This window comes from Diadema antillarum, unplaced genomic scaffold (genome assembly GCF_040938485.1).
Source record: "Diadema antillarum isolate AM-2024a unplaced genomic scaffold, OU_Dant_1.0 seq00000007_RagTag, whole genome shotgun sequence".
NCBI classification, from domain to species: domain Eukaryota; kingdom Metazoa; phylum Echinodermata; class Echinoidea; order Diadematoida; family Diadematidae; genus Diadema; species Diadema antillarum.
This window is the reverse complement of record NW_027271129.1, coordinates 580,205-595,530: the sequence shown is the minus strand read 5'-3', so window position 1 is coordinate 595,530 and position 15,326 is coordinate 580,205. Positions and strand designations below refer to the sequence as shown.

General features: G+C 38.2%; 1 protein-coding gene across 4 annotated transcripts in view; it reads right to left on the bottom strand.

Annotated features, from left to right (window-relative positions):
- Positions 1 to 15,326, bottom strand: part of LOC139724957 (ADP-sugar pyrophosphatase-like) — a 136,573-nt gene that overhangs the window by 45,397 nt on the left and 75,850 nt on the right. For 3 of the 4 annotated variants that reach the window (XM_071636074.1, XM_071636075.1, XM_071636076.1), the window contains exons 6-7: positions 10,519 to 10,574; positions 8,148 to 8,193 (exon numbers count right to left, since the gene is read on the bottom strand). In XM_071636074.1, the coding sequence (XP_071492175.1) occupies positions 8,148 to 8,193; positions 10,519 to 10,574 (102 nt within the window). Of the gene's footprint in view, positions 1 to 336; positions 410 to 8,147; positions 8,194 to 10,518; positions 10,575 to 15,326 lie in introns of those variants that run through there. The other variant, XM_071636077.1, reaches the window with a different exon arrangement.

The window sequence follows — 15,326 nt, the reverse complement described above, 5'->3', positions numbered from 1 at the left end:
TTCTTTTTGTGGAAGGCTGCAAAACAGAGAATTGCAGAAATCTAGACGAGACGAAATAAGAGCATGCATCAGTTTTTCTGCTGCTGATCTAGTTAAATATCTCCGAATTGAGCCCAGGTTACGCAAATGAAATCTTACAGATTGGGATACATATGAAATGTGGTCTTTGAATGTCAGATTTGCATCATAAACAACACCAAGATTACGAACTTTGTTAGAAGGCTTGATATTACTATTGCTATTTCTAACATAACATGTATCAGAATTCACTTTAGACAACATCAGTTTGGATCCTATCAGAATAAATTCTGACTTACTGTTATTAAATTTGACACCATTTCTTTCCATCCATGCCTTAACATCATCAATACATAATTCCAATTGTTTTACAGCTTCAGAGAGTTCAGTCCTGGTTGGGGAAAAGATACAAATATTTGTATATCATCTGCATAACAGTGATACTGAATGTCGTGTATCATACATCATCCTTGGAACAAGTTTGGTGAAAGTTGCTTTATACAGTCTTGAGTTATTGCGTAAACAGTTCAATTTTAGGATTTGACCTTGATCTTTGACCTTTGACCTCTGACTGATTTCACTCAAAAACTAATCAAGTAATTGCCCCATCGTATGTCATCCTCGGACAAAGTTTGGTGAAATTTGCTTGATCCAGTCTTGAGTTATCGCATAAAAGGATACAATTTCATGATTTGACATTGACCTTTGACCTTTGGTCAATTTCACCCAAAATCTATTCAGGTAATTGGCCAATGATACTTTACACTTGAACCAAGTTTGGTAAAATTCCACTCAGTATTACTCAAGTTATCGCGTAAACGAACGGGGACGGATGTACGGACAACCTGATTTCAAACATAATGCCTCCGGCACCACTTTAAAATAAAATTTTACAGGCCACTTTGCAACAAGACCTTATTCTTTGAGAAAGAGCTGGTGGGTCTCACCCCTCCCTGGCCAGAACCTGGATTACTCCACGTGGTTGGGTGGTACTGGTGCATTACTGGTGCATTACCCATTGCTGTGCCTGCAAACAACACTGGTGCATTGTGATGTGCAGTGAACTGGTTGCATGGTCACATTTTGAATTTTGCAGCTAGTATTCAAGGTATTATAATTTATGTGCATTTACATGTCCATGTACTATACGATTTCTTGGGAACAAATGTACTTTGCATGCGCTGGTGAAATAACTTTTACATGAAATGGACACAAATTAACACAGACTTAAAAACATTTAATAGTAATGATTAGCAGCACCAATAATAATATACTGATTGTAAGAATATGAAGGAAACATGAACAGCTGAGTAGTGGAACACAGGCCCTAATAATGTCTGATGATAATAATAATTTTAATACCAAGCTCGCACAGAAAATACCAACCACAACAGCAACAACATCATAAAAATACCCATTCAGCTTTCAAATAAGAATAAAACAAAAACAGAGAGACAGACAAAAAAGTGCCATGGTGAATATCTTATAAGGCATGATACAGGACATGTGAGATAGTTCAGCTCTCACTGAACTCTCACATGTTTTCACCATACACCAGGCAAGGAGGCAAGTTATTTCACCAAGATTAGGTCCTATAGTAGTCTCCATCGTGACCACTCTGTTGTAGATTCGAGCCCTCCTGCCTCAATATATCCCCAGCATACAACAAAAAAACATTCAAATAGTGTTTTCATCCCCTGGAGAACTAAAATTGCTCACAAAAATATGTTAGTGGGACCAGAAAAAACATGTCTTGGCGGATGTACGCAAGTTTCCCAAAAAATATGACAAGAGAACCAACAAGAGCGAACAATGAAGTGATACATCAGACTAAAGAAAAACCCCAACATCTGCTGATCTACAGGTGAATTTCGTCAGCACTAGTCAGGATTTACACTTGACATTGCGTCGTAATTTGATTAAGACAAGAACATCTGCGCACGCTAAGACTACTACACGTATCACTAGTGCTGCTACGGGCGCCAATGCCAGTGGTGCGTGTAGTAGTCTTAGCGCATAGAGACTTTTTCTGCGACAAACAAGGGTTTTTGCCTGCAAACTAACTTTTCATGCCAAGCTGGGGTCGGTGTAGTGTAGTTTCTAGACGTTTTTATTTCGTCTTTATTTCTCCGAGTTGAAGCAAGCCGAGTGAGAGCACATACCCAGTGATTGCGACGCCCGAGCCGTTTTTTGTCGCAATCACTGGGTATGCACCCTCACTCTGCTTAGTGCAATACAGCGGGCTTCTGCACAATACACAAGCTGCAACTCAGAGAAATAAAGACGAAATAAAAACGGCTAGAAATTAAGACTAGAGTCGGTGACGCTTGTCGCTATTGGGGCACTGAAAATGACAAAATTATCACAATTTTTGCATTTATTTCACGAAGAATTCATCAAAACGCCTTAAAACTATATATGTACATGTTGCTAGAGATGTCAGCAATACAGTGGGATACATTGTAAGGTATAATATTGTGCATGGTTACCATGGTAACCGCATGCCTACAGGTGATTGGTAACCCCCAAAAATATCTGGAATGTAGACAGGTTTATTTTGCCTGTAAAACTAGAAATATCACTGAAGGTGATTAATACCCCTGCCCCGTGACGACAGTCTTACCCAAGGAACGATCTTTCCTTGATCTTCTGCCATTAATATGCCGTTACCATGGCAACGCAGCTTCCGACACGTCTGAAAAATATGTCTTGCACATCTTCCCACCAAGACTATTGTGTGTGCCACATTTCATAAGCTTTTGTCAAAAACTGAGGAAGTAGTTCAATCCACAAGATCTTTCCTTGATCTTCCGCCATTAATATGCCGTTACCATGGCAACGCAGCTTCTGACACGTCCAAAAAATGTCTTGCACATCTTCCCACCAAGACCAATGTGAGTGCCACATTTCATGAGCTTCAGTCGAATACAGAGGAAGTAGTTCAATCCGCAAGATCTTTCCTTGATCTTCTGCCATTTATATGCCGTTACCATGGCAACGCAGCTTCCGACACGTCAGAAAAATATGTCTTCCACATCTTCCCACCAAGATCAAGGTGTGTGCCACATTTCATAAGCTTTGGTCAAAAAACTGAGGAAGTAGTTTAATCCGCAAGATCTTTCCTTGATCTTCTGCCATTAATATGCCGTTACCATAGCAACGTACTTTCGGGTACTGTCAAAAAATGCGTCTTGCACATCTACAACCAAAGGCACACATCTGTACCAAGTTTCATGGAAATTGGGCAAAAACTGAGGAAGTAGTTTGCAACACAAAATTTTCCATCATTTTGGCTCATAATATGTGAGCTGTTACCATGGCAACATACTTTTTGTCACTGTCAAGAAATGTGTCATGCTGACCTATATCCTAAGACAAACATTCAATATGAATTCCATGAGAATTGGAAGAACACTGATGAAGCAGTTTTGCCATGAAGCATTTTGCCCTATATTTTACCAATAACATGCCGTTACCATGGCAACGCACTTTTTGCCACTGCGGAAATATGTGTCTTGCACATTAACATATTCAGATGAACATCTGTACCTAATTTCATAAAAATTGATCAAAAACTGTGGGAGAAATTCGCGACGCAAGATTTGTACTCATTTTTGCCCATAATATGCCGTTACCATGGCAACGTACTTTTGGGTACTGTCAAAAAATACGTCTTGCACATCTACAACCCAAGGCACACATCTGTGCCAAGTTTTATGGGAATCGGTTGAAAACTGAGGAAGTAGTTCGCGACGCAAGATTTGCAACGGACCGACCGCCCGACCGCCCGACCGACCGCCCGACCGTCCGCTAATTCCTATATACCCCCTTCAAACTTCGTTTGGCGGGGGTATAATTAGCCTGAATAAAAGGGAAAAGACGCCCAAGATTTTTCCCTCATTCTCTCCTTAGCATTAATTCATTACTGCACGTTTTGATACAAATTTACATATCATGATTTTTCATTTTATTCTATAACTTTTTTTTTTTACAATAGCTAACGAAAAAAGTTAACAAAAGTACGCTTAATTCTTTGATGGATAATCCAGCGCACATGTATATTCCTTCTTTAGAAAGGAATTTATCTACATTCTTGAATAAACTTCCTTTAAGAACATGAACAACCAATTGCTTTCCTCTGCTCTTTTCCAGGATTGTTTTGAATAACCATCTCTCTGTAAATAATCAAAAGAGCTAACATTAGAATATAATTGGCTTTGCTCTCTGTATTCACCTATATTTTTAAGGGAAATTTGTGTCCATACATTACTAATAACTACATTTGCCTATAATTTGAAGTCAAATTTGTGTTGAAAGTACGACCGATGCAACTTTTTCATGCATTTTACTAATAGAAAATGATATCTTTCTTGCAATGGTCGTTTATTATGCCTTTATTTACAAATTTTGCTGTAACTTGAGAATGCTTCAATATACTCTTCACATATGTGGTACACTTATGCAGAAGGAAGGACATGCTTATTGAGCTTTTTGAAATTATGGGCTTTAGTTTTTGAGTTATTGACAGCTGAATCCTGATTGGATAATACTGGTTGCCATGGCAACAGGAGAAAACTTTTTTTAAAACGATAATCAAAAAAAAAATTTTTTAATTGCTTCTATAAAATAAAAAAAAAATAAAAGTTTGCAGCAGTAAGAGGCATTTTGGGGGTTACTAGTACCAATCACCTGTAGGCATCCGGTTACCATGGTAACCATGCACAATATTATAACTTACAATGAATCCCACTGTATTGCTGACATCTCTAGCAACATGAACATATGTAGTTTTATGCAGTTTTGATGAATTCTTCATGAAATAAATGCAATAACTGTGATAAGTTTGTCATTTTCAGTGCCCCAATACACTACCAACACTATTCGCGATGCTTTGACACTGAAAACGCCGTCCTTTACTAGTGGTTTCGTTGTGAGTTAGTCGTGCAAAAGTCGTGCTTTTGCACTTACATATTGTCCCCGTGGTTTTGCCGTGATTGCACTGTGATTAGGTGGTGAACGAGTTGTGAAAAGGTGCTGGAATCAATGTGAAATTACCGTGGATTAGTAGTTGTTACATCGTAAAAAAGTCGTGCTTTTCGGGCAGAACAGTCACCGACATCCTGCCTTGCCCCCTCGCCGCCTAGAGTGACTCTTTTGTTATGCAGCGAGAAAATCGAACAAAAGACACATGCTATTCATGGTGATAATCCGCCGATTGTTACATCGGCTTTTGTCCGCAGCTCTTGGGCTCCAAAACCACGACTTTTTCACTACTAGTTCACGGCCGAAGAACGATCAAATCATGCTGTTTTAGTGCTTCTGTAGCGTTGCAAAGTTTGATAATCCGCCGATAATCTTGGTTCCAGCACCTTGTTTATCCATTTCGATACAACAAACAAAGCTCTACTTGCATTGTTCATGTGGTTTGTAACAGCATAGTATGGTTTCGTCGATCGACGCAAGCACCTAGAATAGCATGAAAAGACATGCAACGAAGCATGTGTGTTTGTCTTCGTAAATCCCTGCGTACGCTACCACATTAATTATGACAAATCGCATGCATGTTTATGTACATTACTATCACGGCAGGCGCGTACCATGTGTCGTGTTTACCAAGACCATAAATTTAAGAAGTGCAAGATGCCTGAGCGTGATGTGAGACATGTCGTTTAATATTCATTCAGCTTCTAATTTCATCGTATCGTCCTTGTTTCTACATCGGTATTGAAAGCCTAAAACAAACAAAATTGTAAAAGCAATCATCCAATTTTACTAGTATTTTAGCAACTTACGGAGCCGAATGTTGCCGTTAATCATTTTCAAATGTAAAAGCAAACAACCGACATTCATTTTAGCATCTTACGGAGCTGAATATTATCCTTAGGCCCTATTCATTTCCGAACGTGAGAGTAAACATCCGCTATTTATTTTAGCACCTAACTGAGCCGATAAATACCGTTAATCATTTCCAAATGTAAAAGCAACAATGTGTTATTCATTTTAGCATCGTATGGAGCAGAATATTACCGTTATTCATTTCCAGATTTAAGAGCAAACATCCAACATTTATTTCATTATCGCATGGAGCCGAATGCTACTGCTGTCCACTTCCGAAAGTGAAATGAATAATCTGACAATTGTTTAGCATCGTATATATGGAGCTGAATGTTACTGTTTTCATTTTTGAACGTCAAAGCAGACATCAGACATTATTTTCCCACGCAACGCAACTGAATGTTACTGTTATTCATTTCGAAATGCTATAGCAAAATATCTGACATTTATTTTAGCATCGTATGTTGCAGAATGTTACTGCTATTCACTTCCAAACGAATGTACCGGTAGGTCTAAAAGCAAACATCTGATATTTATTTTGGCATCTTCCGGAGCCGAATGTTATTGCTCTTTACTTTCGAAAGTAAAAGCAAACACCCGACATTCATTTAATCATTGTACGGAGTTGAATATCATTGGTATGCATTTCCGAACGTTAAAGGGATCATTCGATATTTATTTTAGCATCTTCCGGAGCCGAATGTTATGAACGTACAAGCAAGCATCCGGCATTTATTTAATAATCATACTGTGTTGAATATTATTGTTATTCATTTCCGAACGTCATGCAAACATTCGACATTTATTTTAGCATCTTCCGGAGCTGAATGTTATTGCTATTTACATTACAACAGAAAAGCAAACATCAGACATTTATTTTATCATCATACGGAGTTGAATATTATTGTTATTCACTTCTGAATGTCAAAGGGATCCTTCGACATTTACTTTAGCATCTTCCGGAGCTGAATGTTATTGCTATTTACTTTTGCCCACATTTTTCAAATGGTCACACACATGCTTTGCATTCACAGCACTGGCGCATCTTCCATGTTGTAGTATCCTATACAATAAATGCACTATATAGTCTACACTTGTATTGCTTACTTCTCGTCTCACTGCTCACATGTTGTTGGGGTGTAATGTTTCCTAAACAGATATACATATACACATTTTTTTGTGTGTGAATAAATTATATTGGAGAATATCAACTGCACTGGATCTGCAGCTGTTGATTTTCAATTGGTGACAGATCACAGAAGTAGTGAAGGGCATTTCATTTTTGGACAGCAAAATAATGCAGAATGCCAGTGGAATGCCGTTATGTAGCCTACATGGTTCTTCTAATTTGAGACGTTGCATCTCCCGAAACATTCGGCCACTTTCTCCTTCCCAACGCTCAGTGACATGTATGCAATGGTGCTATGTTGGTTTTCTTTGTCTGATGTTAATTTGTTGGTGGAATCATTGTGAACATTTGAATAAACAAGTCCACCCTTTTCCCTATAAATTGAAATGAAACTCATTGCTTTGTGTCTTCCTTTACACCTTCTCTTCAAGTCTTTGAACCAGTTATGGGGCAAATTTTATGCATGTTTGGAATTATACTGGTATTAAGCTATTGAGTGGACACATTTTTGGTCTGTCACATTGCATTCAAGGTATTGTTTACCATTGAGAGCAGTGATGTAGAAAATGTTCAAGTTATCACATTTAATGCATATGTGTAGGTCAGTTGTATCACAAAACATCCCATATTACATTTTGCAGCAAAGCCTAAAGATATGAGGTAACACTATATTTCTCATTGAACCATAACTGTAAATGGTTTATTCTAGACACAATTTCATTGTAACTATTGTTTACATTTTATACATTTGACAATACTTAACACTGATTACAGGCCTCCTGAATAACATTCTTACAATGGCTATTTATATCCCTATCTTACATTTTAGAACTATTTTGAAGCACTAAAGCTAGGATTTTGTTTCATCTGCAAATGGAAAATAATGCCTTTGATAAATCTTTGTTCATCATCAACATCTGATTCACAATGAGCCCTCAAAATTAAATCATAGATATACATTTTTAGGAATCCTTTTAGGATCCTCAAAGTTGCATGCAAATGATAAGAGTCATGTTGTACAAACCCCTATTAAAATCCAATATCTGATGGATCCACATGTTTGTGTTGATTCTTAAAGTTTTATATACTTATGACCTGTTTTCCAGGTCAAGTAGAAAAAACATATCTTCACATGACTGTAAAGATATCAATATCATATACTTACCCATGTTGCTCTGAGGGTGTAAATTAGCTGGATCATTCCCATCAATCTACAAAGGAGATGCCAGAAAATACATTTGGTCAAGGATTCACAAGAAGCATGTTTCAAGACATTATGTTTATATATATGCTTCTTTTTTCAGTCACATATTCTGAAACTTCAGTAACATAAGTGGATCATTGTACCACAGAAAACATGAATGGGAACCACTAGAACGCTACAGAGAAGACTTTGTATGCAGGTAATGCCTTAACACTGAACCCATCCAGCTGTGCAGACTGACACTATATCTTCATACTCCTTTTTCAGTTGTTGTTGCGTGCGCCAACAGCAATAAACATGGACAAAGCATCCATGCTCAGTTTATCCAAGGAGGTTCAAGAGATGGAGTAACAACAGTCTTATTCCCTTTGATCCGATGTTTAATGCCACCACTCAGAAATATTTGAAGTATGTGCTAAACTGGAGCTGTCCCACAGATAGGAAGACAATTGATTCATGTGGCATTGCATCATGACTAGTCACTCTCTAAGGAAGATATGTCTTTATGATGGTAATTACTTTTCGCCATCCCTTCTTATAAAACATGAGCGGTACGTACAGGCACAGACACGGGGACGTGCGAATAAAAATTGTGCAAATATTGATGAAATAAAGATCAAAATTACTCGACTTTACATAATTTTTCACTAATCTAACATACACTCAGCAAAAAAAGTAAGTTCCCCCCTAACATTTTTGGATATATCTCAAAAAGTATTTTACGGATGTTCATAATTCGAACGGGAATGGATAGGGAATTTCATTACTCATAACATGAATGGCATATCATTGCCACCAGATATCACTATTGGTGTAAAAAATCACATTTTATGTCAAAATGCATGGGAAAAAAAGTTGCACTTTAGGCCATAGAGAGCATATTGTATACATTTCCTATGTAAGTTATCAAATGATCTTTTTAAATTGTGTAATTCTCAGGAATTTCTTCAGGTACAATGTGCTTCCCTATTAAACAGATGTTATGCATACTTTTTGAACAATAGGCCTTCTCAATATGAAAATATTGAGAGAAGCCATGTGATTTGTAATTCCAATTCAGGTTGATCACATTAATGTGCCTGTGGGCATTTTGCATCATGCCCTCAAGTTGTAGATCAGTTTGCTGAGGGAAATGGCATCGAACATATGGAGTGGCCTGCAAGATCCCCTGACTGTAATCCAGTAGAGAATCTTTGGGATATCATTAAGTGGAAAGCGAGCAAGAAGTTGAAAGATGACACTTAACTGCAAAAATTTCAGCGCATCTTGCAGAGAGCATAGACCAACATTGAGCAGCGCCAAGTACAAACTTTAGTTAACAGTTTGAGGAGGATATGGCGGCTGGTCATTGTGGGTGGTGGACATATCAATTATCAAATACCTCACTATATGCTCATGAAAAGAAAGAGATAGAGAAATATGCAATAACCCATGCTTAAATGTTCAGAATCATGAGTGATTGTTTGATTATTTGTGTAAAAGTCATTGCAAATCACTAAAGTGCAACTTTTGTTTCCATGCATTTTGACATAAAATGCATTTTTTCACACCAATAATGATATCTGGTGGCAATGATTTTCCACTCATGTTATGAGTAATAAAATTCTTTATCCATTTCCGTTTGAATTATGAAAATCGGTTGAATACTTTTTGAGATATATCCACAAATGCTAGGAGGGAACTTACTTTTTTTGCTGAGTGTATAACTGAATAAAGAACTATATTTGAAGATTATACCATATCACTTTCATTTGTCAGAAGTGATCGGAAAGATGATAAAATCGGCATTGCAGTGAGGGAACAGTTTTGAATATTTTTATGACATACTGCTTAGATTTACACTTCTAATGCACATATTTCTGGACGGGATTTGTTTTTGTGTCATATGCCTTATCATTAAGTGAAATTTCATTTCATTCAATAAATAAACGAATAAAATATAGCCGACGCTGTGTTTGCATTCAAAATGAATCTTCAGATTGCTCAGAAAGACGGCCACATCGAACCCCGATCATCAAAGGCACAAATGCACCTGTGGAATTCTTTTGTGCCTCCCTCAATAGAAAAATGACAGCTGTTTAAATAAATACAGCCAGTTGGAACTCCATCTCTTAAACCTCCTTGGTTTATCATACAATTCCTTACACATCATTCAAACTTGTAACTCAGGTGCCCAGTTGGGTGACAAATAACTACATGCAGTATGACTGCTGTTTTGCAAATGTATTCACTTTCGTTGAAGGAACAGGCAGACAATTTGGAAATATAATGCTTCTAAATACACTGATTTCCCAAAGCAAAGTAAATTCTACTTATTTGATGCACCACTCACTTGTATGTGAACAAAGTTGACAGTAGATGCTGATATGCCAGTATCTAATGCTGTGGCTAAAAATATCAATGGAAAAATAAAACCAATAAGTATGACAATAACATCTAGAACATAAAAGTTATAGCCACAAGATATGATAAGAACAAGAAATGTCACTATGGAGACTGGTATGCCTCTGCCATAATGCATGGTTCTCCTAATAGGCCTATAGTACAAAGTCTAGACAATGTGTGATGACAGTTACACATAATTGGCAAAATATTAAAATGACAGGTTTGTCACAAATGTGTTGAATGTTCACTTTTCCTTAAACTAGAATTAACTAGAATTATCACTGAAGGTGATTAATACCCCCGCCCCTAGTGTAGCTTTATAGTATGTGATGTCATGAGGGCAATGACGTTAATACCAAGTTTGTGCACTTGTCGAATTGCAAACAGAATAATTTTAGTTTACTGTACAATTACAGAGTTGACACTGAGTTCCACAAGGTTTGGGTGGTTACCATGGCAATGCATTTTCTGATACAAACACAAGGGACACTTTGCATAACTACACTTAAAGACTATCATACACACCAAATTTGGCCTTCATAGCTTAAATGGTTTATTTTAATACAAAAAAGAGTGGTTACCATGGCAACACATTTTCCATATACTAACACATTGGTGTCTTGCAAAACTACTCTTCCAGATCATGATACATACTAAATTTTACTTAAATTGCTTGAATGATGGAAAAGTTATTTGAACTGCAAGGTTTTGGTAAAATTGTGGTTACCATGGCAACGGTTTGTGTGACAAACACAAAAATTACGTGTTCCACATCTATACTTCAGGGCCATAATGCCTACCAAATTTGGTTTGAATTGCTTGAAAACTGTGGAAGAGGTTCACTCCACAGGATTAAAAAAAAAAATGCGGTTACCATCATGGCAACGCATTGTCCGATACAAATACAAAGGACATTTTGCAAAACTACACTTAAAGAGCATCATACACACCAAATTTCACCTTCACAGATTAAATGATTCAATTTGATACAAAAATGAGTGGTTACCATGGCAACACATTTTTCTTATATTAACACATTGGTGTCTTGCATAATTACACCTTCCGATCATCACACATACTAAATTTGACCTTAAAGGACAAGTTCACCTTCTTATACACGTGGATTGAGTGAATGCAACAGTACTTGTAGAACACATCAGCGAAAGTTTGGGGAAAATCTGACAATCCATTCAAAAGTTATGAATTTTTAAAGTATCTACGCAATCACTGCTGGAGGAGAAGACTATTACAGTGTATGATGTCACAGGTGACACGACATGCTCCTGCGACAAATGCTCCGACGACAATTACTCAGAAAAATGTGACAAATACTCCGCGACATTTGCTCCGCGACAAATACTTAGGCGATATTTGCTCCGGCGACATTAGCTCCGCCAACAAATGCTTCGGCGACATTTGCTCCGCCGACAAATGCTCCGGCAATATTTGCTCAGGCGACAATTGCTCCTGTGACGATTGCTCCTAGGACAATTGCTCTGGCGTCAAATACTCCGGCGACATTTGCTCTGGCGATAGTTGCTCCTACGACAATTGCTCCAGGGACATTTGCTCTGGCGACAATTGCTCTGGCGTCAAATGCTCCGGTGACATTTGCTCTGGCGATAACTGCTCGTACGACAATTGCTCCGGGGACATTTGCTCCGGGGACATTTGCTCCAGCGACAATTACTACTACCGCAAATGCTCCGACGTCATATAGGCCTAATGCAAAAGTCTGAAGGTACATCTGTACCTTCATACAGGTACGACATTTGCTCCGGTGACAATTGCTCCTACGACATTTGCTCCGACGTCATATGATGCAAAAGTCTGAAGGTAAAGACAGGTACGACATTTGCTCTGGCGACATTTACTCCAGCGACAATTGCTCCTACGAAAACTTCTTGTACCACCTTTGCTATACAAAGGTAAGACATTTGCTCCGGCGACGAATGCTCCAGAGACATTTGCTCGGACGGTCCTCCAACGGCAATTCGTTCCAACGGTTCGATAATTGATCTGGTGAATTATATCAGACGTAATTTGTTTAGAAGAAGAGACAATTTCAAGGGTGAAAAATGCCCTCCTCACAATTTCTCTGGCGGAAAAAAAAATCTTACTGGTCTTCTCCTAAGAATTATACATTAGTTGGGTACCTAAGGGGGGGTCATCGTGCACCCCCCCCCCCAGACTCCTCGAAACTTACATTTTCAGGATCCTCATGACATATCAAAACATAATCAAGATGTTAACAGGAACGAAAAGTGGCTGTTCTCAGTGAAATTTAATGTATTCTATTGTTTTTCATAATTTCTTATGTATTTCTTTGTTTTTCAACCTTTTCAACTTTTGTTTTTTCTTTGTTTTTCTATTGGAAATTGTCACTGACCACTTTTCTACCATAATTAGCACAAAACTAATCAATGAAAGTGATTAATTGTAAAAATAATCAGGTTTTCATGACCTTCATGACAGAGCACCTGTTTTCCATAGGAAATGTACACAAAATCACAAAATTGTGCCCGTTTTGGGGGGACATTCCGTTACAATAATGGGCGTGACTTCGCAAGTATACGCGGATGTTGCAAATTTGGTCTCAAAAGTTGCGCGAGACTTGAACAAACAAAGTCAAGAAGCCTCGTGACAGATTTATAGCATGAAACTTCGAGGGGGGGGGGCGGATCCCCCCCCCCCCCGTCCTTAAAGGGTTAATATTGCATGAAAAAAAAAATCAATTTTTACATAATCTCATTTTTAAGGAGGTGGTATTCTTTACTAAGTATTTATCCATATCTTTCTTTTTGATAAACCGAAAGTCACTCAACTTCGTGGGTGCGTTCGACATAAATGTATTTCTTCTGTTTCCACGACAACAGGGTGTGCTATATATATATGTATGTATGTAATATATATGTGCTTACATGTAGGGTCTACATAGTAGGGTACCTAAGGGGGGGGGGGTCACCGTGCACCCCCCCCCCCCCCCCCCCGGACTCGAAACTTACTTGACTTTGTTTTGTTCAAGTCTCACGCAACTTTCGAGACCAAATTTGCAACTTCCCCGCATACTTGTGCAAAGTCACGCCCATTTTTGTAACAGAATGTCGTCCCAAAACGGGCACAATTTTGTGCTTTTGTGTACATTTCCTATGGAAAACAGTGCTCTGTCATGAAAGTCATGAAAACCTGATTATTTTTACAATTAATCACTTTCATTGATTAGTTTTGTGCTAATTATGGTAGAAAAGTGGTCAGTGACAATTTCCAATGGAAAAACAAAGAAAAAACAAAAGTTGAAAAAGTTGAAAAACAAAGAAATACACAAGAAATTATGAAAAACAAAGAAATACACAAGAAATTATGAAAAACAATAGAATACATTAAATTTCACTTAGAACAGCCACTTTTCGTTCCTGTTAACATCTTGATTGTGTTTTGGTATGTCATGAGGATCCTGAAAATGTAAGTTTTGAGGAGTCCTGGGGGGTGCACGGTGACCCCCCCTTAGGTACCCAACTACATGTTTTTTGTTTCTTTGTTTGTTTTACTCATAGTTATTGCATATTGACTCTTTTTAAATTACTTTTGGAAGATCAAATGGAGAATCCTTAATAAAGATAACGAACGAATGAAACGAAATAACAAAAATACACAATTAAACAAGGAAACCCATATTTTCTTCTTCTCAAAATAACATTAACTCAAATTACGCTTTTACATACCGATCCAAGTCTCTGGAACTTTCCTGAAAGTGACACAATAGATTGAAGGTCAATGTTTCAAGAAAAATGTTAGATCATATTTTCTTGATATTAATAATTGGTATAACAGGAATGTAATCTTCGTATTTTGTATACTCCTTTACTCATAATCATGTATATTGCATTGTTATTTTATACAAATGATGCACAGGATAGAGTGCGTTAGTGGAGGCGTATAGCGACATGCACTCGGCTTCGCCTCGTGCATGTTTCACAATTGTAAATACCCGAGAGTGAGCTACGCCTCCACTAACGCCACGAAATAATCCTGCGCATCATTTGTTTTATAAAATGGGTCGAAAATTCGAAAACTAACAGCATTTTTCAGCGTTTTTCGCGTACCTTTGTGGGTCAAGACGTCCGAAGATGTTCGTCCCAAACATTTACGCACGTCGCACTCGGAAATCCCGCACATACAGTATAAGTATGATGGGGGGTTGGGTTTCCGGACACTTAAGTTCCCGCATGAAAACTAACTTATTTTACATAGAATATGCACCCTTTACCTTAAAGACACCCAGTCGCGAGGATACATGGACATATTTCAGCCGCGGGCGGCAGCACGTAAACTCGCTTCCGAAGTTGCTACGAAGCGAAATGTGTGTGTGCGCAAGACATCCCTAAAGCAATGTATCGCGCTATAGTATCTCGATTGCTCGCGATCGCTTGCTGAGCGCGGGACAACAGTACGTTTTGTGTAATGTGAGTGATGTTCGCATGAGCTAGTAGCTAGCTGCGTATACTTCGTACGACTACGCATTCTCTTCATCGCATCGTCGATCGTCGTCACTCGTCAACTATACTGTAATCATCAGATCAGATCAGATTAGTGAGTGCAGACCACATTATAATAGATAGGGTGGCCATCATGGACGATGACACATCGTCATGGGTAGCGGATATTACCGCCGAGTTGTCTATTCTGAACGCGGACGATTGGGTCGGAGACCCTGCCTGTATCATGTACTTGCCCTGGCGTGTGTACATAAATTCA